This window comes from Rhinopithecus bieti, unplaced genomic scaffold (assembly GCF_001698545.2).
Source record: "Rhinopithecus bieti isolate Rb0 unplaced genomic scaffold, ASM169854v2 scaffold_11401, whole genome shotgun sequence".
In the NCBI taxonomy this organism is placed as follows: domain Eukaryota; kingdom Metazoa; phylum Chordata; class Mammalia; order Primates; family Cercopithecidae; genus Rhinopithecus; species Rhinopithecus bieti.
Genome location: NW_016807151.1, coordinates 2,013,756 through 2,037,951, shown reverse-complemented (window position 1 = coordinate 2,037,951; position 24,196 = coordinate 2,013,756). Strand labels below are relative to the sequence as shown.

The 24,196-nt window shown below is 37.7% G+C and overlaps 1 protein-coding gene across 2 annotated transcripts in view; it reads left to right on the top strand.

The window, feature by feature from the left end:
* TRIM24 (tripartite motif containing 24) overlaps positions 1–24,196 on the top strand; it is a 125,821-nt gene that overhangs the window by 74,346 nt on the left and 27,279 nt on the right. The window contains exons 8-9 of one of the 2 annotated variants that reach the window (XM_017880394.1): positions 13,696–13,813; positions 17,305–17,471. In XM_017880394.1, coding sequence (XP_017735883.1) covers positions 13,696–13,813; positions 17,305–17,471 — 285 coding nt within the window. Of the gene's footprint in view, positions 1–13,695; positions 13,814–17,304; positions 17,574–24,196 lie in introns of both variants that reach the window. The other variant, XM_017880393.1, reaches the window with a different exon arrangement.

The following is a 24,196-nucleotide window of genomic DNA, read 5'->3' as shown; positions in this document are numbered from 1 at the left end:
TATTTTTAGTAGAGATGGGGTTTCACCGTGTTAGCCAGGATGGTCTCAATTTCCTGACCTCATTATCTACCTGCCTCGGCCTCCCAAAGTGCTGGGATTACAGGCGTGAGCCACTGCACCCGGCCTAAAGAATACTTTATTGCTAAAAATGTTAATCATCTGAGCCTTTCAAAATCAGTCTTTTGCTGATAGAGATTTTGATGGCTACTGGGATTGTAGTTGCTGAAGGTTGGGATAACTGTGGCAATATCTTAAAATAAGATGACAATGAAGTTTACATCGATTGACTCCTTTTTAATGAAAGATTTCTCCATAGCATGCAATGATAATTTGATAGCATTTTACCTACAATAGAACTTCTTTCAGAATTGGAGTCAGTCCTCTCAAAGCTTGTAGCTGCAGTATCACCTAAGTTTATGGAATATTCTAAATTCTTTGTTGTCATCTCAACAATGGTCACAGCATCTTCACCAGGAGTAATTTCTATCTCAAGAAACCACTTTTCTGTGCTCATCCATAAGAAGCAACTGTTCATCCATTCAAGTTTGATCATAGGATTGCAGCAATTCAGTCACATCTTCAGGCTCTACTTCTAATTCCAGTTCTTTTGCTGTTTCTATCACATCTGTAGTTCCTTCTTCACTGCAGTCTTGAATTCCTCCAGGTCATCCCTAAAGGTTGGAATCAACTTATTCCTAACTCTTGTTAATGCTGGCATATTTATCTCCTCCTATGAATCACTAAGGTTCTTAATGGCATCTAGAATAATGAATCTTTTCTAGAAGGTTTTTAATTTACTTTGCCCAGATCCATCAGAGGAATCACTGTGTATGGCGGCTCTTATACTAGCCTTATGTAATGTATTTCTTTTCTTTTCTTCTGTTTTTTTGAGATGGAGTCTCACTCTGTCGCCTAGACTGGAGTGCAGTGGCATGATCTCAGCTCACTGCAACCTCTAGCTCCCAGGTTCAAGCAATTCTCCTGCCTCAGCCTCCCAATAGCTGGGACTCTAGGCATGTACCACCATGCCCAGCTAATTTTTCTATGTTTTTTGTAAGAGATGGGGTTTGCCTATGTTTTCCAGGATGGTCTCGAACTCCTGACCTCAAGTGACCCACCTGCCTCAGCCTCCCAAAGTGCTGGGATTACAGCATGAACCACTGCACCAGCCACATAATGTATTTCTTTTTTTTTTTTTTTTTTTTTTTGAGACGGAGTCCCGCTCTGCCGCCCAGGCTGGAGTACAGTGGCCAGATCTCAGCTCACTGCAAGCTCCGCCTCCCGGGTTTACGCCATTCTCCTGCCTCAGCCTCCTGAGTAGCTGGGACTACAGGCGCCCGCCACCTCGCCCGGCTCGTTTGTTTTTTTTTTTTTGTATTTTTAGTAGAAACGGGGTTTCACCTTGTTAGCCAGGATGGTCTCGATTTCCTGACCTCGTGATCCGCCCATCTCGGCCTCCCAAAGTGCTGGGATTACAGGCTTGAGCCACCGCACCCAGCCATAATGTATTTCTTAATAATTATTTCTTAAATAATACTTGAGGCCATGTACCTATAATACCAACACTGAGAGGCTGAGGCAGGAGGCTCACTTGAGGCTTGGAGTTCAAGACCACCCTGCGCCACAGGGTGGGACCCTATCGCTACCAAATGGGAAAAAAAAAAGACATGAGAATCAGAATTACTTCTTGATTCATGGGCTGCAGAATGGATGTTGTGTTAGCGGGCATGAAAACAACCTTAATCTCCTTATGTATTTCCATGAGAGCTCTTAGGTGACCAGTTGTATTTGTCAATGAGCAGTAATATTTTAAAATCCTTTATTTTCTGAGCAGTGGGTCTCAAAAGTGGGCTTAAAATAATAACTAAAATATATTGTAAGTAGGTGTGCAGTCATCCCTCCTTTGTTTTCACTTATAGAACACAAAAGCAGTGTAGATTTAGCATAATTCTTAAGGGCTCTAGGTTATTTGGAGTGGTCAGTGACCATTGGCTTCAACTTCCAAGTCACCAGCTGCGTTAGTCCCTAACAAGAGTCAGTCTGTCCTTTGAGGATTTGAAGCCATGCATTGTATGAAATTTCTAGATGGCATCATCTTCCAATAGAAGTCTGTGTCATCTACATTGAAATGTGTTATTTAGAGTAGCCACCTTCATCAATGATCTTAGCTAGATCTTATGATTAATTTGCTGCAGCTTCTACATTAGCACTTGGTGCTTCACCTTGTACTTTTATATTGTGGATACTGCAGAATGGATGGTTTCTTTCCATAAATCTCATGGACCAACCTCTGCCACCTTAAAACTTTCTTTTGCAGCTTCCTCACCTCTCACCTCTCAGCTACCTCACCTCTCACAGCCTTCATTGAATTAAAGAGAGTTTTAGGACCTTCTCTGAATTAGATCTTGGGTTAAGGGAATGTTATAGCTGGTTTGATCTTCTATCAAGACCACACAACTTTCTTCCTGTCAGCAACAAGTCTGCTTGGCATTCTCATCATTCATGTGTTCACTGGAGTAACACTTTCGATTTCCTTCAAGAACTTTTCCTTTACATTCACAACTTGGCTAACTGGTGTGAGAGGCCTAGCTTTCAGCCTGTCTCAGCTTTGTACCTGCCTTCCTCAGTAAGCTTACTCATTTCTAACTTTCAATTAGTGAGAATCATGCAGCTCTTCCTTTCACTTGAACACTTAGAGACTATTGTAGGGTTATTAAATTGTCGCATCTGAGACTAGGAGGCCTGAGGAGAGGAAGAAAGAATGGCTAAATTGGTGGTACAAACAGAATATACTATTTATGTTTGCTCTTACTTGGAAGTAGTTTGTGATGTCCCCAAACAGTTACAGTATTAACATTAAAGACCACAGATCACTGTAACAGATTATTGTTAAGAATTACCAAAATGTGACAGACACGTGAGCATGTGCTGTTGGAAAAATGGTGTGATTTTCTCAATGTGGTGTCGCAAACCTTAAATTTGTAAAATTTACAGTACTTACGAAGTGCAGTAAAGCAAAGCTCAGTAAAGTGAGGTGTACTTGTTTTACTACCTCCAAATCAAGTTTTCTGTCACCTATTCCAAAAAATGGAAGTCCAGAAATTTTCTATACAATTTTAAAATAAGGAAATGTGATTCTGGATAAACTTTATGAAATAACTTCGAATATTGAGTGACATCAGAGTTCTATAACTTTTCTTAATAATGAATTGTATTTAATTGTTAGGATTTGTTTTCCTTTCATAATTATCAGTGCTATAGTTTCTATCCTGATTTTTATTTTTTCATTAGTTTTAATGGAAAACATCTATACACTATATACCTTCTGTATTCTGTTACTTATATTTTTCTGAAAGTCAAATAGAAAAGGGATAGAGCGAATAGAGAATTGTGTTTTCCAACTTAATCCATCATGAGTATGTATGTGTAAGATATGTTATTCACACAATCAGATAAGCATTCCTTCAATTTCCTTATCAGTCTAAAAATGTGTTTTCATTCTGTTCTGATTTTTTATTGTATTATGGAGAAAATAAAAATAGGAGATGGGATAAATTAATTTACACAATGATCTGTTGAAATAGGAATGAAAGAGATAGTCATCTGTATGATACATAGAAGAAAATAGGAATAGTGAATCATATAGTACCAGTATTACCATTGTCTTGGTTAACTAAATTTTAAAACACTGTGGAACCCAAGTGAGCATTGATGCATTTCTAGTAGCAGCTATAGATAACAATTTGCCTGTAATGTGTGCAGAACTGAGGTTTGTGATTGTTTTTAAACATTTAGAAGATTTTCTAACTTCAGAAAATGTGAAAATCATTATATTGTATAACTCTGTTCTCCAGAGTTCTGCTTTGTAGATATAGCCATGTTTACTTAGGTTATCCTTTAAATGATGGATTTTATATGCTTAAAAAATGAAAATGAAATGCCTAGCAGCCCTGAAACCTCAAGCTTGGCTTGCTGTTTTTAAAAATTTATTTATATTTTATTATATATTTAACATGTACAACATGATATTCTGACATATATGCATATTAAAATTATTGTTTAAATCAAACAGATTAATATTCATTATCCTAGTTACCTTGTATCTGTGTGTATGGTAAGAACACCTAAAATCTATAACAAATTTTTGATATACATTACAGTGTTATTAAGGAGGTTTTTTTGGTTTGTTCTTTTGGGGTTTTTTTTTTTTTTTTTGAGGCAAGGTCTCTCTCTATCACCCAGGATGGAGTGCAGTGACATGATGATAGCTCATTGCAGCCTCAAACTTGCAGGCTCAAGCGAGCCTTTTGCCTCAGTGCCCCAAGTAGCTGGGATTACAGGTGCATGCCACCATAGCCCAGATTTTTTTTTTTTTTTTTGAGAGACAAGGTCTTGCTCTGTCACCCCAACTGATCTTGAACTCCAGGTGTGAGCCACCACATCTGGCCGGCATTACAATGTTACTAACTGTAGTTCTTACTCTGTACATTAAATCTCAATGCTTATTCATTCTACCTACCTGGAAATTTGTACCCTTTGACTTCTCTACATTTCCTACCCACCTAGCCCCTAGTAATCACTATACCACTTTGTCTTCAACTTTCTAAAAATATTCCATGTATAAGTGAGATTATACAGTATTTTTCTTTCTGGATCTGGCTTATTTCACTTATCATAGTGTCCTCAAGGTTCATTCTTCTTATCAAAAATAACAGGATTTCTTTCCTTTTTTAAGGCTGAATAATATTTTATTATATATATCTACCACAATTTATTTATCCTTGCATCATTGGATACAGGTTGTTTTTCTATCTTGGCCATTGTGAATAATGCTGCAGTGACATGGAGGGGGGACTGCAGATATCTCTACAAGATCCTATTTCATTTCCTGTCATAATATACCCAACAGAGGGATTGCTGGATCTATACTAGTTCTGTTTTTAATTATTTGAAGAACCTCCATACTATTATCCATAGTGGTTGCACCAATCTGCATTCCCATCTAAAGTGTACAAAGGGTTCCCTTTTTTCCACACCCTGGTCAACACTTGTCTTTCTTGTCTTTTTGATATTAGCTGGATCCTAACAGGTATGAGGTGATAGCTCATTGTGGTTTTGATTTGAATTTTCCTATTGATTAGTGATATGAAGCATTTTTTCGTATGCCTGTTGGACATTTTTTTCTTCTTTGGAAAAATGTAAATTCAAACTCTTTGTTCATTTTTTAATCACGTTATTTGGGTTTTTGCTATTGTGTTGTGTGAGTTTCTTATACAGGTTAAGCATCCCGACTGAAATCTGAAGTTCTCCAAAATTCAAAACTTTTTGAGCACCATCATGACACCACAAGTGGGAAATTACACACATAAGAATTGAACACAACTTGGATTCGTGCACAAAATTATTAGAAATATTGTATACAGTTGCTTTCAGGCTATGTGTATTGAGTATATGAAACATAAATGAATTTCATATTTAGACTTGGACCCTATCCCCAAAATATCATCATTATCAATATACATAATACATAAAATCTGTGTGTGTGTGTGTGTGTGTGTGTGTGTGTGTGTGTATTCACATAAAAACTATCAAGAATCTTACTGTCTCACCTCTTCCCGGCATGGAGGCATCAGCATGGTGACTGAGGTCACTGCATATTGGAGAGGGTTGGGGAATCACAACAGGCATGAAGCTGGCAGCCACGGATGTGAAGTGGTGAGGGAGGAATACAGAAGTGGTAAGAAGAATTAGCCAGTGTCATTTGGATTTTGGTTACATTGAGTAAATAAGTAAATGGATTGAATAAGTAAGTAAATATATTGACGGTAATGGCAGCCAAGTTTCCAGAGAAAGTATTTAGAAAGAAGTTAGGCTAGGAAGGGCCCAAAGATGTGTTGGATTGGAATTAAGAGTACAAGTGTGAACTTAGAGTTTTATTTTTATTCTTGGACTGAGATCTAGAAATAGTTATAGATGTATATGTCCATCTGTATGCATATATATATATTCGATGTTGGTGTGCTGCATCCCAATAGCAGTGAGGCCACTTCCTTCCAGATCTTGGTTTCAAAATACCAAAGAAAGGGGAGGAAAGTAAAAGGTGTGCCCAGAACATGTTGTTATACCAGAAAACTATTGAAATTCTCAGAGAATAATGGGGACATGTCAAAGGGAACAGGATTCAGTGTAAAAGGGCTCCCACTGGGAAAACCAAGAACAAATTTGAGGATCAAAATAAGTCACTATAATAAATTATAACACACTGAATTAAATAAGAATACATGAATTCATAATAACATAAATCAGTAAACAGTAGATTATTTGGGGGAGAAGTTGATAACAAAACTAAAAGTCACGGTTATAAAACAATGGGTATACAGAAGCACATTTGGTCACTATCATAGAGGTAATTTGAGAGGAGTAATCAGTGGCTGCAAATATGCTGGGCAGAGGATTGATGGGGAACAGAGTATTAGTAAAATCTCAGAATACCTCTTCAACTTTAAGTTTAAGAAATTGAGTAGCAGAATTATAGATCAAGATTAATATCACCAGTGGTACAACAATTTGACACCCTACGTTTCCTGGCACATCATCGTCTGTGTGGTATTCTTGCCAAGAATACTGTAACTAAGTCTGATCAGGAGGAAATACCACCCAGGTTCAAGGTCATCCTACAGAATGTAAGGCATAAAATCTTCAAAACACATCAGAGACATGAAGGAAAGGGAAAGACTAAGCAACTAAATAATGAGGCAGCTAAGCAACTTTGTATCCTTGATAGCATCATGGAAAAGACTGCTGAAACTGTTGGCATTTGGATGAAGTGTTTAAACTGGATGGCTGTGTTGTAACAGTTGGTTTATGAATTTGGAATCTGGGATTTGGTTATGTTAGAAGATCTTTGTTTTAGGATATCCATACTGCAGTATTTAGGGAAGACAGGACCTCATGCCTGTAGCTTGCTCTCAAAAGTTTTGGAAAAAGACTAGTAACGTGTGTAGGAGCAGTTGGGTGGGCACTGGAGCAAATGTCGTAACTTAACACTCAGGGAATTTGGGTGAAACAAATGTAGGGTTCTTTTACTTTTCTGGCAGTGTTTCTATGATTTCAAAATTATTTAAAAATAAATTATTAAATAGCTATTGTCAAAAAGATAAAGGTAACAGGTGTTGGAAAGGATATGGAGAAAGGGGAACGATTGCATCCCGTTGATGAGAATGTAAATTAATACAACCATAGAAAACAGTATGGAATATACTTACCTGGCAGGGGAGATACCATGATCACGAAAACAGTATGGAAGTTCCTTGAAAATTTACATATAGAAGTATCATGATCCAGCAGTCTCACTTTTGGGTATGTATATATTCAAAGGGAATGAAATCAAGATCTTGAATAGATGTATGTAACTGGGTTCATTGCAACACTCACAATAACCAAAAAATGGAATCAGCCTAAGTATTCAACAGATAAATGGATAAAGAAAATGTGGTACATATACCCAATGGAATACGATTTAGGTTTATAAAAGAAGGAAATCCTGTCATTTGCAACAACATAGATGAACCTTGAGGACATTATATTTACTTCATGATCTCACTTATATGTGGAAAAAAATTAAACTCAGAGAGAGTAGAATGGTGGTTACAAAGGGCTGGAAGGGATTCAGGGTATTGGAATGGATGTTAGTCAAAGGCTGCAAAATTTCAATTAGATGGGAGGAATAAGTTCACCAGAGCTATTATATGACATGAGAACTAGAGTTAATACCACTGTGTTTATATTCTTGAAAATTGCTAAAAGAGTAGATTTTAACTGTTCTCATCACAAAAAAATAAGTAAATGAGGTAATACATAGTTAATTAACTCAATTTAACCATTCCACAATGTATATTTATTTCAAAACATGCTGTACACAGAAATATATTCAATTTTTATTGGTCAATTAAAATAATGCTTTTTTAAAATAAATTATTAAATTTTAGATAAAACAATTATTAAATTTCAGATAAAACATAGTTCTTAGAATACTTCTTATGGTTAGCATTATGAGCATGATTTATGGCAGGAATTATTAGAGGGTGCAAAAAATTAAAGGGGGAAGTTCGGGGAAAGGTATATTGTATTGACTGCTGCCTGGTAAACACTTTGCTACATATTCTACATAGTCCCAAAATAAGTTATTTATTTATTTATTTATGTTTTTGGAGACAGAGCCTCCCTCTGTCACCCAGGCTGGAGTGCCTCCCAGGTTCCAGTGATTCTCCTGCCTCAGCCTCCGAAGTAGCTGTGATTACAGGTGCATGCCACCACACCTAGCTAATTTTTTGTGTGTTTTTAGTAGAGACTGTGTTTCACCATGTTGGCCAGGCTGGTCTCGAACTCCTGACCTCGTGGTCTGCCCGCCTTGGCCTCCCAAAGTGTTGGGATTACAGGTGTGAGCCACCATGCCTGGTCTATACGTGTTTTAAAAGTAGAGCCAATGGGATTTGCTGACAGGTTGAATATAGAGTGTAAGAAAAAGAAAGGAGCCGAGGACTTTAAGTTGTAGGGAAAAACATTATTACCAATAATTGAGATGGAGAGGATTATAGGAAGAGTACACCTGAGAATAAACAGTACAGTCATGTGTTGCTTGATGACAGGGATGCATTCTGAGAAATGGTGATTTCGGCATCGTGTGACATCATAGGATGTACTTACACAAACCTAGATGGTTTACCCTGTTGCTCCTATCTGTACAGCATATCACTGTACTGCATACTGTAGGCAGTTGTACATAATGGTAAATGTTTGTATATCTAAACATAGNACTTTAAGTTGTAGGGAAAAACATTATTACCAATAATTGAGATGGAGAGGATTATAGGAAGAGTACACCTGAGAATAAACAGTACAGTCATGTGTTGCTTGATGACAGGGATGCATTCTGAGAAATGGTGATTTCGGCATCGTGTGACATCATAGGATGTACTTACACAAACCTAGATGGTTTACCCTGTTGCTCCTATCTGTACAGCATATCACTGTACTGCATACTGTAGGCAGTTGTACATAATGGTAAATGTTTGTATATCTAAACATAGAACAAGTACAGTCAAAATACAATACAAAGGATTAAAAAGTGATACACCATGGAGGTTGCAGTGAACCGAGCTGAGATCATACCACTGCACTCCAGCCTGGGTGACAGAGTGAGAGTCAAAAAAAAAAAAAAAAAAGTGCACCTGTGTAGGTATAGGGCATTTACCATGAATGGAGCTTGCAGGACTGGAAGTTGCTCTGGGTGAGCACGTGAGTGATTGTGAAGGCGCAGGACATTACTGTAGGCTACATTAAATTTATTTGAAAATATTTTTTCTTCAATAATAAATTTTAATTTACTTAATAATAAATTTTAGCTTACTTAAGGAAAGCTTACTGTAACTTTTAACTTTATAAACTGTAATTTTTTAAATGTCTTGACTTTTGTAGTAACAGTTAGCTTAAAACACAAACACATTGTACAAATTCTTCCTTATATCTTTAATTCATAAGCTTATTTATTTGTTTATTTTAAAACTTTTGTTAAAACCAAGATGCAAACACACACATTAGCCTAGGCCTACTCAAGGTTCATATCTTCAATATCACTGTCTTACACCTCCACGTTTTATCTCCCTGGAAAGTCTTCAGGGGCATAAACATGCATTCAGTTCTCATCTTCTATTATAATAATGCTTTTCTGAGACTATCTCTTGAAGGACTTGGCTGAGGCTGTCACTTTTTTTAGTAAGTAGTAGGAGTACACTCTAAAATAATGAAAAAAAGTGTAATATAGTAGATACATAAACCAATAACATAGTCATTTATTATCATTATACAACTGGCAGCACTGTAGGTTTGTTTACACCAGCATCACCATAAGCACTTGAGTAATACCTGGTGCTGTGATGTTACTACAGCTCCAACATCATTAGGCAATGGGAATTATTCAGCTTCATTATAATTTCATGGGACCACTGTTGTACATGAGGTTCATTGTTGACTGAAACATTGCTATATGGTGCATGACTACATAGGAATGTAGAGGAAGAGAGAAGTAAAAAAACTCAGCCCTGAGCATTCCAGCATATAGTGTTGTGGGAGAGAAGAAATCACCAACAATGGAGACTGAGATTGTGCACTGCCAAGAAGCAGAGAAATTCCTGCCCTTACTGGGGAGTTCAAAACAGTGGGATTATAGTGTGCTGGAAACCAAATGAAAAAAAGCATTTCCATGAAGGCAGACCAACCACCCGTGTGAAAAGCTGCTACAAGCCTGAACATAATGGTTTCAGGAAAGAATGGATGGGGAAGAATAGGAGACAGTGAACCTAGATGAGTCTTTGGAAGAGTTTTGCTGTAAAAGAAATGGGGTAGTTGATGGTAGGAGAAAAGGAGTTAAAGAGTTTTGTTTTAGCTGAAAAAACTTAAAAGCATATTTATATGTTGATGGGTGTGATCCAGTAAAATGGGAAAATTGGTGTTACAGAAGAGGGATGAAAATTACTGGGCAGGCAAGATGGGGTGTGCTCTACTGCACAAGTGGAAGGCTGGCTTTAACTAGAAACATGGACATTTCATCATCCGTTGCAACAGGAGGGGATATTGACTGAAAAGTGGTGGAAGTTTGTGGAAGATCTTTGATTGTTGCTGATTTTCAGTGAAATGCTAAGTACATTAGCTAAGATTAAGAATGAGAGAGGAAATACTGATGATTCAAAAGAGAAAAGAAAGTAGGAAATATTTAGGAAAGTAGAGAAGTGAATGGATTAGAGAAATGTCATATGATAGTCAGCCTTAATGGCCTACCTGAAGTAAGTGGTCATGTGTTTGAAGTGAGATCAGCTCAGTTATGTTCAGGCAACATGTGGGATTTAACCAGGGTAGGTTGTTTTATCTAGGGGAAACATTGAGGAGGGTGAAGTGAGCATATATAATTGAGTGAAAGGGGAGTTGACATATATATGTGACATCTATGATCNAAGTTGCTCTGGGTGAGCACGTGAGTGATTGTGAAGGCGCAGGACATTACTGTAGGCTACATTAAATTTATTTGAAAATATTTTTTCTTCAATAATAAATTTTAATTTACTTAATAATAAATTTTAGCTTACTTAAGGAAAGCTTACTGTAACTTTTTAACTTTATAAACTGTAATTTTTTAAATGTCTTGACTTTTGTAGTAACAGTTAGCTTAAAACACAAACACATTGTACAAATTCTTCCTTATATCTTTAATTCATAAGCTTATTTATTTGTTTATTTTAAAACTTTTTGTTAAAAACCAAGATGCAAACACACACATTAGCCTAGGCCTACTCAAGGTTCATATCTTCAATATCACTGTCTTACACCTCCACGTTTTATCTCCCTGGAAAGTCTTCAGGGGCATAAACATGCATTCAGTTCTCATCTTCTATTATAATAATGCTTTTTCTGAGACTATCTCTTGAAGGACTTGGCTGAGGCTGTCACTTTTTTTAGTAAGTAGTAGGAGTACACTCTAAAATAATGAAAAAAAGTGTAATATAGTAGATACATAAACCAATAACATAGTCATTTATTATCATTATACAACTGGCAGCACTGTAGGTTTGTTTACACCAGCATCACCATAAGCACTTGAGTAATACCTGGTGCTGTGATGTTACTACAGCTCCAACATCATTAGGCAATGGGAATTATTCAGCTTCATTATAATTTCATGGGACCACTGTTGTACATGAGGTTCATTGTTGACTGAAACATTGCTATATGGTGCATGACTACATAGGAATGTAGAGGAAGAGAGAAGTAAAAAAACTCAGCCCTGAGCATTCCAGCATATAGTGTTGTGGGAGAGAAGAAATCACCAACAATGGAGACTGAGATTGTGCACTGCCAAGAAGCAGAGAAATTCCTGCCCTTACTGGGGAGTTCAAAAACAGTGGGATTATAGTGTGCTGGAAACCAAATGAAAAAAAGCATTTCCATGAAGGCAGACCAACCACCCGTGTGAAAAGCTGCTACAAGCCTGAACATAATGGTTTCAGGAAAGAATGGATGGGGAAGAATAGGAGACAGTGAACCTAGATGAGTCTTTGGAAGAGTTTTGCTGTAAAAGAAATGGGGTAGTTGATGGTAGGAGAAAAGGAGTTAAAGAGTTTTGTTTTTAGCTGAAAAAACTTAAAAGCATATTTATATGTTGATGGGTGTGATCCAGTAAAATGGGAAAATTGGTGTTACAGAAGAGGGATGAAAATTACTGGGCAGGCAAGATGGGGTGTGCTCTACTGCACAAGTGGAAGGCTGGCTTTAACTAGAAACATGGACATTTCATCATCCGTTGCAACAGGAGGGGATATTGACTGAAAAGTGGTGGAAGTTTGTGGAAGATCTTTGATTGTTGCTGATTTTCAGTGAAATGCTAAGTACATTAGCTAAGATTAAGAATGAGAGAGGAAATACTGATGATTCAAAAAGAGAAAAGAAAGTAGGAAATATTTAGGAAAGTAGAGAAGTGAATGGATTAGAGAAATGTCATATGATAGTCAGCCTTAATGGCCTACCTGAAGTAAGTGGTCATGTGTTTGAAGTGAGATCAGCTCAGTTATGTTCAGGCAACATGTGGGATTTAACCAGGGTAGGTTGTTTTATCTAGGGGAAACATTGAGGAGGGTGAAGTGAGCATATATAATTGAGTGAAAGGGGAGTTGACATATATATGTGACATCTATGATCTATATGACTATATGTGACACATGTTATGACATGTGACATGCATGTTACATGACGTGACATACATGCTATGTGACATGTGTCATATGACATGTGTTACATATGTGACATATATGTAAGGAAATTGTGATGATTATTGACCCTGGAATTGAAGCTAGATAATGAGGAATTGAGGGATAGAGGGCAAGGGTAAAGTGAAATGAAAGGATGGAAAAAGCAAAGTCTTATAGGACCTAGGGGGAATTATTGGTATTTGGGCACTAGAGGAAGTGAATCATTTGGTTGGATATTGAAATCATCAAAAATTGCCACAGGACTAATATTGGAGATGGTGATAGGTAAACCAAGAACTAAAATCTTCAAGGACTGAGGGAGAATGAGTAGATGCTCATTGATGACTGCAGCGTGGAGGAAAGAGGATGGTGTGGTGTGATGATATGAGATTCAAAGCTGGTTGTATTCAGGGCGATGGCGGGAACAGAACTGTAATGAGGAACAAGGAGAACCACCTCACTCACAGGCCCAGTTCCTTTTCCTGAACAGAGACAAATTTGTATTCCCTGTAACTCATTAGCCCCAGTCTAAATTCTGAATCCTTCTAAGAGAGTAAGTAAAGTAAATGAAAGCATTAAGATACGTTAATAGTTTTTATTTTACAAATATTTGAGTTAGTGATTCTGCAAAGTTTTATTAGTAATCCAAAAAACTAACTTTAACCTGTCACTTCAAAATTGGTTCAGTAGTACAGCTAACTGAATTATGCCTCAAAACTTTTTAACTTGTTTTGGAAAGAAAATTGTGTTGTATGTCCAACATACAACACAATTTTGTGACCTATATATGATTGTTTATTGTGTATTGATGTACATACCAGAGACTGTTTTTGTATATTTACTGGGCATTTAATAAATTATTTGCCTAATATTTAGTTGTCTCTTCTTTTTCTTCTAGATTACATACCGGTTACGGCACCTCCTTCGTGCAAGGTGTGATGCATCCCCAGTGACCAACAACACCATCCAATTTCACTGTGATCCTAGTTTCTGGGCTCAAAATATTATCAACTTAGGTAGGCCATTACCATTACATACCTTTCTCAAAGTGACATTTGTTTGTAGAACTCTCAATGATTATGACATGTTACTGAAAATATGTTCACTTAGGGTGGGCACGGTGGCTCACATCTGTCATCCTAGCACTTTGGGATCACTTGAGCCAGGAGTTCAAGACCAGCCTAGGCAACATAGGGAGAGCCCATTTCCACATAAGATTTCTAAGTTAGCCAGGGGTAGTGGCACATGCTTGTAGTCCCAGCTACTCGGAAGGCTGATGCTGGAGGATCGAAGAAAATATGTTCTCTCACTTTTAAAACGTTCTATTTTGTTTTAAAAAGACATGTTGTTTCTAATAGTATTTCTCTATGTATGTGTATGGTAACAAATATACATGAATATAAACACACGTACATGTACGGATGATAAGAAAATATTCTGTAACATTGACTGACAGGGTGTCTAGACTTAGGGATTTAGGTGTCCTGTCCTGTCTATTCCCTCAACCCCCCAAATCTGGTTTGTTCTGTTAGCTCTAAATTTATCAGAATGTGTTAACTTGACTTGTCATTGATAAAGGATTTTTGATATCCTGAAAGTTTTATTTGAAACTACTATATTTTTATTGGCTTATCTTTAGAACTATTCAGTAGGAACCTAATGGTTCAGTCCTTCATCTTGCTTAGGGAAGACTTAGTTTTCTTATTTTGCCTGATCAGATAATAGTTATATAGATATCTTACTAACTGAAGTACAACATACATACTGACAAGTACCCAAATCTTAAGCAGTCAGGTACTGCATAATGATGTCTCAATCAACTAACTGCATCTATGACTTATAAATACTGCGAGTTTTTTTTACTGTATCTTTTGTATGTTTAGATACACAGATACTTACCATCGTGTTACAATTTCCTACAGTATTGTCCAGATAATTCAGTACAATTACATGCTGTACAGGTTTGTAGCCTAGATTCTACCTAGCAATAAGCTATGCCATATAACCTAGGTGTGTAGTAGGCTATACAGTATAGGTTTACATAAATGAACTGATGTTTGTCTAAAGATAAAATTACCTAAATTACACATTTCTCAGAACATATCCCCATCCTTTCGCAACACATGACTGTATTAGAGCTCACTGAATTATCACAAAAAGAGACCATCATTTTGGAAACATTAGGAATGAAAGTATCCTTGCAAGCAGTTCAGCAGAAAGTTACTACTTTAGCTTTTTTATTATACTATTTGCTGAGTAGAAACACCTTTTTGCCTTCTTTCTTAATTTCTCACAGGGAAACTATACAAATTTAAGAATTCCCTACACATTGTCTGTTCATCAACAAACAGTATTATCGTTTTTGATTTTGGTGGTGGGGGGGCGAGGGGTGCTCACTGAGTTTGTTTCAGAATCATCAAAGATGGTTTCTCATCCCCAACACTAGATTCTGGGTGAGAAAAGAAAATGGCTGGAGAAAGAGCCCATACTCACCAGGAAAGGAGGAAATAGGCAATCTTACCCATAAGGGAAGAACAAAAAGATTTATCCTGGAATCAAAGGTGATGAGACTCCTGCAGACTAGTTTAGATACAAACATATGTATATTGATACATAGCAGGAAACTGGAATTATACACACTAATTTTACCAAAAAGAAGCATCTTTAGAATACAAAACATGTGTATAAGTAACTCTTATTGCCACACCTGACTCTACCACTACACATTCATCTGTACTCAGAACCCATCACAAGATATAAATCCAAACAAGTGGTCATATGTGTTATGTACTTATATCACAATAGGTAAATACACCCACATATAGACATAAGTACGTTTAAGAATTATATTCAAAACTGTACACACGTAAATGGATATAATTTCAGATAAATCTACTTTAGCCAAAACAAAAACAGGATCTCCTAGTCTAACAGTTTGTGAAACCTGTATAAGGAACAATATATTTTACTGTAGAATTTCTCAGAGCTGTCACTTACACCACTGTAAATTCATATACAGTGAGATTTACATTGTAAATCTCTAAAGAAGGAGACAAGTTTCCTAAACTTGTTACCCTTGGCTTCTGAGAAACGTATAAGAGCACTGGGGAAAAATATTGGTCTAGATGAATATTTATTACTGTCTTGAGTGACTTTGGATAAGTTTTACAACCTCCCTAAACCTTAGATCCCTTATGTGTAAAAGAGAATGTTATTATTTCTTTTAAACATACGCATACACCTACCTGTAATAGTGAATTACACACAGTAAACATTTAACTATATATTTTTAGAATGCATATGAGTAGTAAATCATAAACATTTGAGTTTCTACTGTTGAAATCAAGCTTGAATCAGAACTTTCAAAGGCACCATTAAACTCTTAAAATTATTTTTAAGCTGGTCAATGTATTTTGTATCAAAAAGTTAACATAATATGCATTGTAAAGGTATAGGAAACTTGAGAGATCACAACTTGTTAATAGTAAAGATTCAGAAATACTTTTTGGGATTGTTTTTAGAGCCAATGTCAGGTTTGCTTGTTTTGATATATGACAGCGGTTCTCAGAGTATAGTCTGGTACTCTTTCAGGGGACCACAAAGGTCACCCTTTTCCAACTACACGTCTGGATGAATGTTGTGCCAGACCCCTATTGACTTCAGTAGGGATAGGACCATGTTTGAGAGGCCCAAGAAGAGACCTGGAGTTAGTGAACGAGACACAGGGCTTGAGGGAACTTACATACAGGACAGTCCAGTGGCAGTGGACTGGACAAGAGAACCACCAGCAAGTGGTTTATATAGCACTTAGCACCCTCCCGCCAGCAACCTCCATGTGGCAACCTTCATTTAACACAAAGCAAAAGTCCTCCATCCCCGATATTGCCTGGATTCCACAGGCTGGCCTGGGAGTTCAGATATTCTTCATTGATAAAGAATGGATCTCTGGGTTGGCCACTCCTGGGTTCCTTAGCGCGGAACTCCAAACACACATTCTTCTTAGGCTATACAAGGTCACTCTCAGGGTAGACTTAAGTTATTGCTGTCAGGTGCTGTCTGCCATACAGTGAGACTGAAATTTTTTTCATGTATTTTAACTCAATAATATATTATGATAGATAGTGCAGAAACAGATAATGAGATTTCAGCTATTAAGCCAGACATTCAAAGAGATTTTTTAAAACATCAAACAGTATTTTAAAATATCAAAAAATGTTTACCAAGTTTTTTACAATGTAGTTTTATAAAACATGTTGTTATGGTTTTATTATTATTAAATGTATTAGTAAGTTTTAAAATTATTTTAAATTTCTAATATTATAAATTTTGATGACTAGAACTTAGATGAACAAAAGCTGTTTGGGGTCCTCTGTCTTTCAGAATGTAAAAGGGCTCATGAGACCAGAGAATTCCTTGGCAATTCTGAAGTTCTGCAAAATAGTCTTAGAAAATGTGATATTTCACCAACTATCTGAAAACTTTTCCCTTAACCTTTTCTTTTAATTAGGTTCTTTAGTAATTGAGGATAAAGAGAGCCAGCCACAAATGCCTAAGCAGAATCCTGTCGTGGAACAGAATTCACAGCCACAAAGTGGTTTATCATCAAACCAGTTATCCAAGTTCCCAACACAGATCAGCCTAGCTCAATTACGGCTCCAGCATATGCAGCAACAGGTAATGGCTCAGAGGCAACAGGTGCAACGGAGGCCAGCACCTGTGGGTTTACCAAACCCTAGAATGCAGGGGCCCATCCAGCAACCTTCCATCTCTCATCAGGTAAATTTGGAAGCAGGCCTGTCCTCACTTAGATAATTATAGTATAATTGTGTTGAGCAGCTCAAAATAACAAAGACATCCATTTTCCATAATCTAAATAACTGCATTTATAAAAATTTATCACATTAAGGATCCCTGATTTAATGCCTAGTTTTTAATCCCTACTTAAAAAGGATTTAATGGTTTGTTTAGCTGATAAATCTATTTTCATCTACTCTTCATTGTCTTTAAATTATAGCAGAGGATAAATGTTTGTATTCCTAAATAACCCAGGCCTGTGATTGATGGGAAAAGTTGTGTACCTGTTAATTCCTATACTGGTGCTTCAGAATGATGAATACATTAAGAATCGGTCCTCTGTGAGGATGTGGTGTTTAGTAAACCACACTGCATCTTAGAAACTAGGGCAGAGTGAAATACAAAAGGGCAGAACTGTGGTTCATTGTAATATACCTTTTTCAAACTTTATTTCTGAGCAGATATACTGTTTACCATTCTTATTTTTACTGTAATCCAATTTGTTGTTGTTGTTGTTGTTGTTGAGATGGAGTTTCACTCTGTAACTCAGGCTGGAGTGCAGTGGCACAATCTCAGCTCACTGCAACCTCTGCCTCCCAGGTTGAAGCGATTCTCATGCCTCAGCCTCCCGAGTAGCTGGGATTACAGGTGTGCACCACCACGCCTGGCTAATTTCTGTATTTTTAGTAGAGACAGGGTTTCACCATGTTGGCCAGGTTGGTCCCAAACTCCTGACCTCAGGTGATCCTGCCTCAGCCTCCCAAAGTGCTGGGATTACAGGCGTGAGCCACTGTGCCCAGCCTCAGTCCAACTTTTGAAGATAAAATATATATATACTTTTGTTAAATAGTTTAACTCTGCTATTCAGGTTAGATGTGGGCAGACTTAGATTTAATAAAAGTTGAGTAAGGAATATAAAGTCTAATTTATATAAATTGTCTGTTGTTTTCAGTTACATTTACTTATACTTTTTTTTTATATATATGTAGACAGAGTTTTACACTTGTTGCCTAGGTTGGAGTGCAATGGTGCCATCTCGGCTCACCACAACCTCTGCCTCCTGGGTTCAAGCGATTTTCCTGCCTCAGCCTCCCGAGTAGCTGAGATTACAGGCATGTGCCACCATGCCGGCTAATTTTGTATTTTTACTAGAGACGGGATTTCTTCATGTTGGTCAGGTTGGTCTCGAACTCCCGACCTCAGGTGATCCTCCCACCTCAGCCTCCCAAAGTGCTGGGATTACAGGCATGAGCCATTGTACCCAGCTATTTATACTCTTTTTTCTGCAAAAGATTTGAAGTCATTTACAATACAGGATACAAATGAAATTGAGCAGAGTTTAATAAAAAGCCAAAGTATGCAGACATAGGCTAAGAATTCTCATACTTAAGAATAAAACTTAGCTCAGAACTTCTTGCCAACCAAAGAAAAAAGGAAACCAGAATAATACGGGTATTGCTATCTAAAAAGGAAAACATACTGGTTAATTAGGGAGAGAAAATTTTACTAGTATTTTACTAGTACTAAGAGGAATACTTAACATGGTTCTTTATGAAAAAGCAATTAAATGGCTTAATACGATTTCTTTGGTAGAAATTTTAAAAAAATAAAAATGGTTTTTATATGGAACTCATACTTTAATTCTCAGTAAAAGTTGTGGGCATTTGTAGATCCAGAATGTGTTACGTGGTGTATGTGAAGGCCTGAGGTAATGTATTTGAGGTTTATGGCTTTCTAGTAATTTGACTAAGAAGGTATGTAAAATCCAAGGGAATATTAGCATGGCTGTTTAAAACTTCGTTTCAAGCCAGATTCTTACAAAAAGTAAGTAGGAAGCAATGTAAAAGGTTTTTGAGTGTTCCATGGGAGGATAATTTTACACTTTATATACCAGGAGGAGTATACCTAGCAGAGTAGAAATTTTGTTAAGAAAACTGAAGGTAGGCCGGGCGCGGTGGCTCAAGCCTGTAATCCCAGCACTTTGGGAGGCCGAGACGGGCGGATCACGAGGTCAGGAGATCGAAACCATCCTGGCTAACACAGTGAAACCCCATCTCTACTAAAAAATACAAAAAACTAGCCGGACGAGGTGGTGGGCGCCTGTAGTCCCAGCTACTCAGGAGGCTGAAGCAGGAGAATGGCGTGAACCCGGGAGGCGGAGTTTGCAGTGAGCCGAGATCCGGCCACTGCACTCCAGCCTGGGTGACAGAGCGAGACTCTGCCTCAAAAAAAAAAAAAAAAAAAAAAAAAAAAACAAAATTGAAGGTAGAATGACATGCTTCAGATAGACTGCAAAGATTACTAAAATTTTTCTGAAGCTGGATAATGGAAACGAGAGATATTGAATGCTAAGCATTTGCATGTATTAATTTTATCTTCTAAATATTTAGTAGTTTAACAACAAAAGGAATGAATTCATCAATTGAGTTAATTGCCTTTTCACTAAGAAGTCAGGAACTGGCTGGGCACAGTGGCTAATGCCTATAATCCCAGAACTTTGGGCGACTTGAGGCAGGAGGATCACTTCACTCCAGGAGTTCAAGACCAGCCTAGGCAACACAGGGAGGACCACCCCCCCCCTCCGCCTCCCGCCCAATCTCTACAAAAAATAAAAATAAAAAATCATCTGGGTGAGGTGGCACATGCTTGTAGTCCCAGCTATTCTTGGGGGGCTAAGGTAGGAGGGATTGCTTGAGCCTGGGAGGTCAGGGCTGCAATGAACCATGATCTCTCCCCTGCACTCCAGCTTGGTGACAGAGTAAGAGACTGTCTTCAAAAAAAGAATTGAGGCAGTTAGTAGATACTATGTGAAAATAGTTATATAAGCAGTAACAAAACAGAAGTGACTTGAGCTGTTAACCTGCTTTTCTCAGAAATTTTCTTTTGATCTTAGTTGCAGTCTCTACAATGTAGTGCTGTAATCTGTATAGTCTCTATTATATAACCTAATTTTCACACTTAGAAATGAAGTACTCTTCACATATTGCAGTTCTTACTTCGCATACTGTTGTTTTTCTGTCAATTTTCAATAATTCCTGCAGTTTCTTTCACATTCTTATCACTCATTTTTATCTGTTCTCTGCTAAATGCCCATTCATGTGTCTTCACTCCTTGGTATCCCTCTTCTGTAAACTTGTATATTGTCCTGCCCGGGTACAGTCTGAGTTTTCTACCCGCTTGTTTGCAAGTACATGTGGGAAAATGCCTATCTAGGCATAGCCTCACAGCAAGTGTCTGTGTGGCTATGAGTATGTGCAATTTATACTCTACATCTGTCCATATATTACAGGTAAATTGAAAAGAACTGTTTCTAAAAATTACTTACATGACAGTTCTCTGTTCTTCCTCTGAAGATTAACCATGTCATCGGCATGGTTAAAAGAGCTGGTGATAACAAAAGTAGAACAGTGATATGACTTAGTGATGCAAACTTAATAGATGTTGTACATCTCTGTTTATTTGGCTTTATACAGTATATTCTATTAAACTCTAATGGATAGATCTAAATTTAGGACAGAACACGGTCACATATATTAAATATTTTGCTATTCTTTTAGGATTTTAACTGTTTCCTAATTTATATTTATTTATTTATTTATTTAATTTATTATTATTTTATTTTTATTTTATTTTATTTTATTTTATTTATTTTATTTTATTTATTTTTTGAGACAGAGCTTGCTCTAGACACCCAGGCTGAGTGCAGTGGCGTGATTTGGCTCACTGCAACCTCTGCCTCCTGGGTTCCAAGGCAATTCTCCTGCCTCAGCCTCCGGAGTAGCTGGGACTATAGGCATGCGACACCACAGCAAGCTAACTTTTTGTATTTTTAGTAGAGATGGAGTTTCACCTTGGTTAGCCAGGATGGTCCTCGATCTCCTGAACTCGTGATCCGCTACCTCAGCCCTCCAAAGGCTGAATTTACAGGCAATGACCCACTGCGCCTGGCCCTAATTTTATTTTTTTAGTAGCTTCCTCTGTCACAGAATTCTAGACCACTAACTCAATCAAACTGTAACAGTTTTAGAAGAGTGGGGGAAAATCACCTTACATCTTACCAGACCACAAGCATCTTGATGGCATGGTTGACATCTTACATACCATAGCACATTACGCTGGCATTAAGTGTCATTTTTTTGGTTGTCAATATGTAAACATTAGTCTGGATGAAGGTGGCAAAAGACCTCTATGACTACCTTTATTCTCCCTTAAGGACCATTTTGGGCTATGAAAAATTATCCCTTAGATACATTTAGAAGTTTTTCCATGTAATTTCCTAAGTATGTTCTGCTTGTATTTCTATGATATAAAACCCTTCAATTCACAAAATTTTCATGGAAAAATAAAAACATTACTATAGCTTTTAGGTTTACACTTTTCTACAGTTTTGAGATTTTCTTATTTTCTCTAATATTATTTTCTACTCTTTACCTACCGAATTTCACTTGTTTAGAATCAGCTTCTAAATGTATTTTTCACTGGGTCTGTAATTGCTGGCCACTCTTAAAAGTTAATGAGAGGTAAACCCAGTGCCACCTAATTTTTAAGAGAGAAGCAGTTGACCCAGGCAAGGATAGTAAATTCGAAAAATGGGAGGAAGAATAAAAATAATGAAGAGGATAGGACTGTACTTTACAGCTGTCTGCCTTCACAGTGTCAAAGTTTCAGGTGTTGCTGCTTCAACCTTAAAAGATTATTTATTTGTCCCCTGTGAATGTAGGGGAAATAGGCTCCTCTTTGATAAGTTGTGATCATACAGTTAAGATATACTAAAAGGAATATTTATTTTGCAATACATTCCCAACTGTAGAGAATCAGTCAAGAGGAGACTGGCATATAAGGTTATCTTTTTCTTCTAGGACTGGTCTCAGTTTCTAGGTTTTCCTCTTTTTAATTTCAGCCTCATTCCCCCCTTTGATGCTCCCTATAAATGAAGTTTAATAGAAAGCATCACAATTACTTAATTCTTCATGAAAAGGCAGGTTTCTTCCTTTGGCAAAGGTTGATATTTAGTTAGAGCCATTCACTGAGTGATAGTTTGCCTGGTTACAAGAGTCTTTATGGCCGATTGGATGTTTTTAACAAGGAGGGGTAAGAGACAAGGGAGTGTTAAGCAACCTCCTAGTATGGCCAGGACTATTCCTATTAAGGTTTTAAATCCCCCGAGGGATGAAAACCAGCCCCCAAAGAGGGAATCTGGAGACCATCCTTTCTAAGTCTGGCTGGAACATGAGCTAATTTTTGGATTTTTGCAGTTATATCTTCAATGACGTTTCCATTGTCATCAATTTCTAGGCAGCAATTAGTTAGATTGAACTTTCCGCATACCCCACCTTCCTGGGCTAGGAGGTAGTCTAAGGCCAGTCTATTTTGATAAATAGCAATTCTCATTTTTGTGGCTTGTTGGGCCAGTAGATTTAAGGCCCTTGCAGCGTCATTAGTCATGATTTCGAGTACCGCGTATAACTTTATCATGCAGTTGAGCATGTAAATAGGGGTACAGTATCCATACATTCCATCTTCCGCCTAGGTGGCTGGCCCAGAATATTGGATCATTCTCTCAGGGGGCCATTCATCATCTTTCTAATTCCCTGTGGTTATGCCCCTTTTATTTCTCCTTTTTGTTTCATCATCAACAGGGTATCCTAAGGCTTCTCCTTGCCTTAGAGGGATTAGGAAGAAGGATGGTCTGATTGTCCCTAGTACACAGGCTTCTGACCATTTAGCTGGCAGCTGCCCATATGCCCATGACCCACAGATCCAGTAGAGGCCAGAGGGTGCCGGCCAGGCATTTGGAGTTGCAAGCTGGTACCAAGAGTGGTTTAAAGAGGCAAAACAGGAGAATGGACTAGGGTGGGGTGATTTGGAATTATTTCTCCTACCTAGTTGGTAAAGGCCTTTCCCCAACAAGCAATGCAGAATATCCTGATAATAGAGATTTTAAAAAGCCAGACGCTGAAGCTTGTGAGCATTGGTTCAGGGAGGGGACAGTCAGAATAAAGTTATCTTGGAGCATTAGCTCCTTTGCTTCCTACCGCCATTGATCCCCTATGATGATTCCTCCACATACGTAGTATGAGGAGACATGTAGGCTACTGACTGTGTTTTCAGCCAGTTGGACAAACAGGTTTCTGACTGAGGGAGAGACTTCAGGCAACTCCTGGAGGATGTGCTCACAGAATGACTCAAAAACTTGGAACTGTTGGGTTGAACGGGTCCAGGTTTTCTTTATAAGATACAGACTGACTTTTGAGTTTACTTTTTGACCTTTGACTTTAAACCCCAATGTCATGGGATAGCCTGTAGTCCATATGGGCAGACCTGGCTCTAAGATGGTGAGATGTGCAGGATAGCAAATGCTAGGTTTATAAGTTGGTTTTTCCAGTAGTTTCATATGTATGACTTGCTTTGGTGGTTGTCGATCAGTGGACCAAGTCATGCAGCCCCAGCAGGCTATTAACAGGGACCCGGGGGAACAAACGGGACGCACATTTTTGCTTAGAACAAGTACCATAGTATCTTGTGGGGCCAATGATTATGGACCACCACAGTATTGCTGCCTCCTGGCAAACATTGAAGTATAAGGATACGACCCCCCCCCCCCC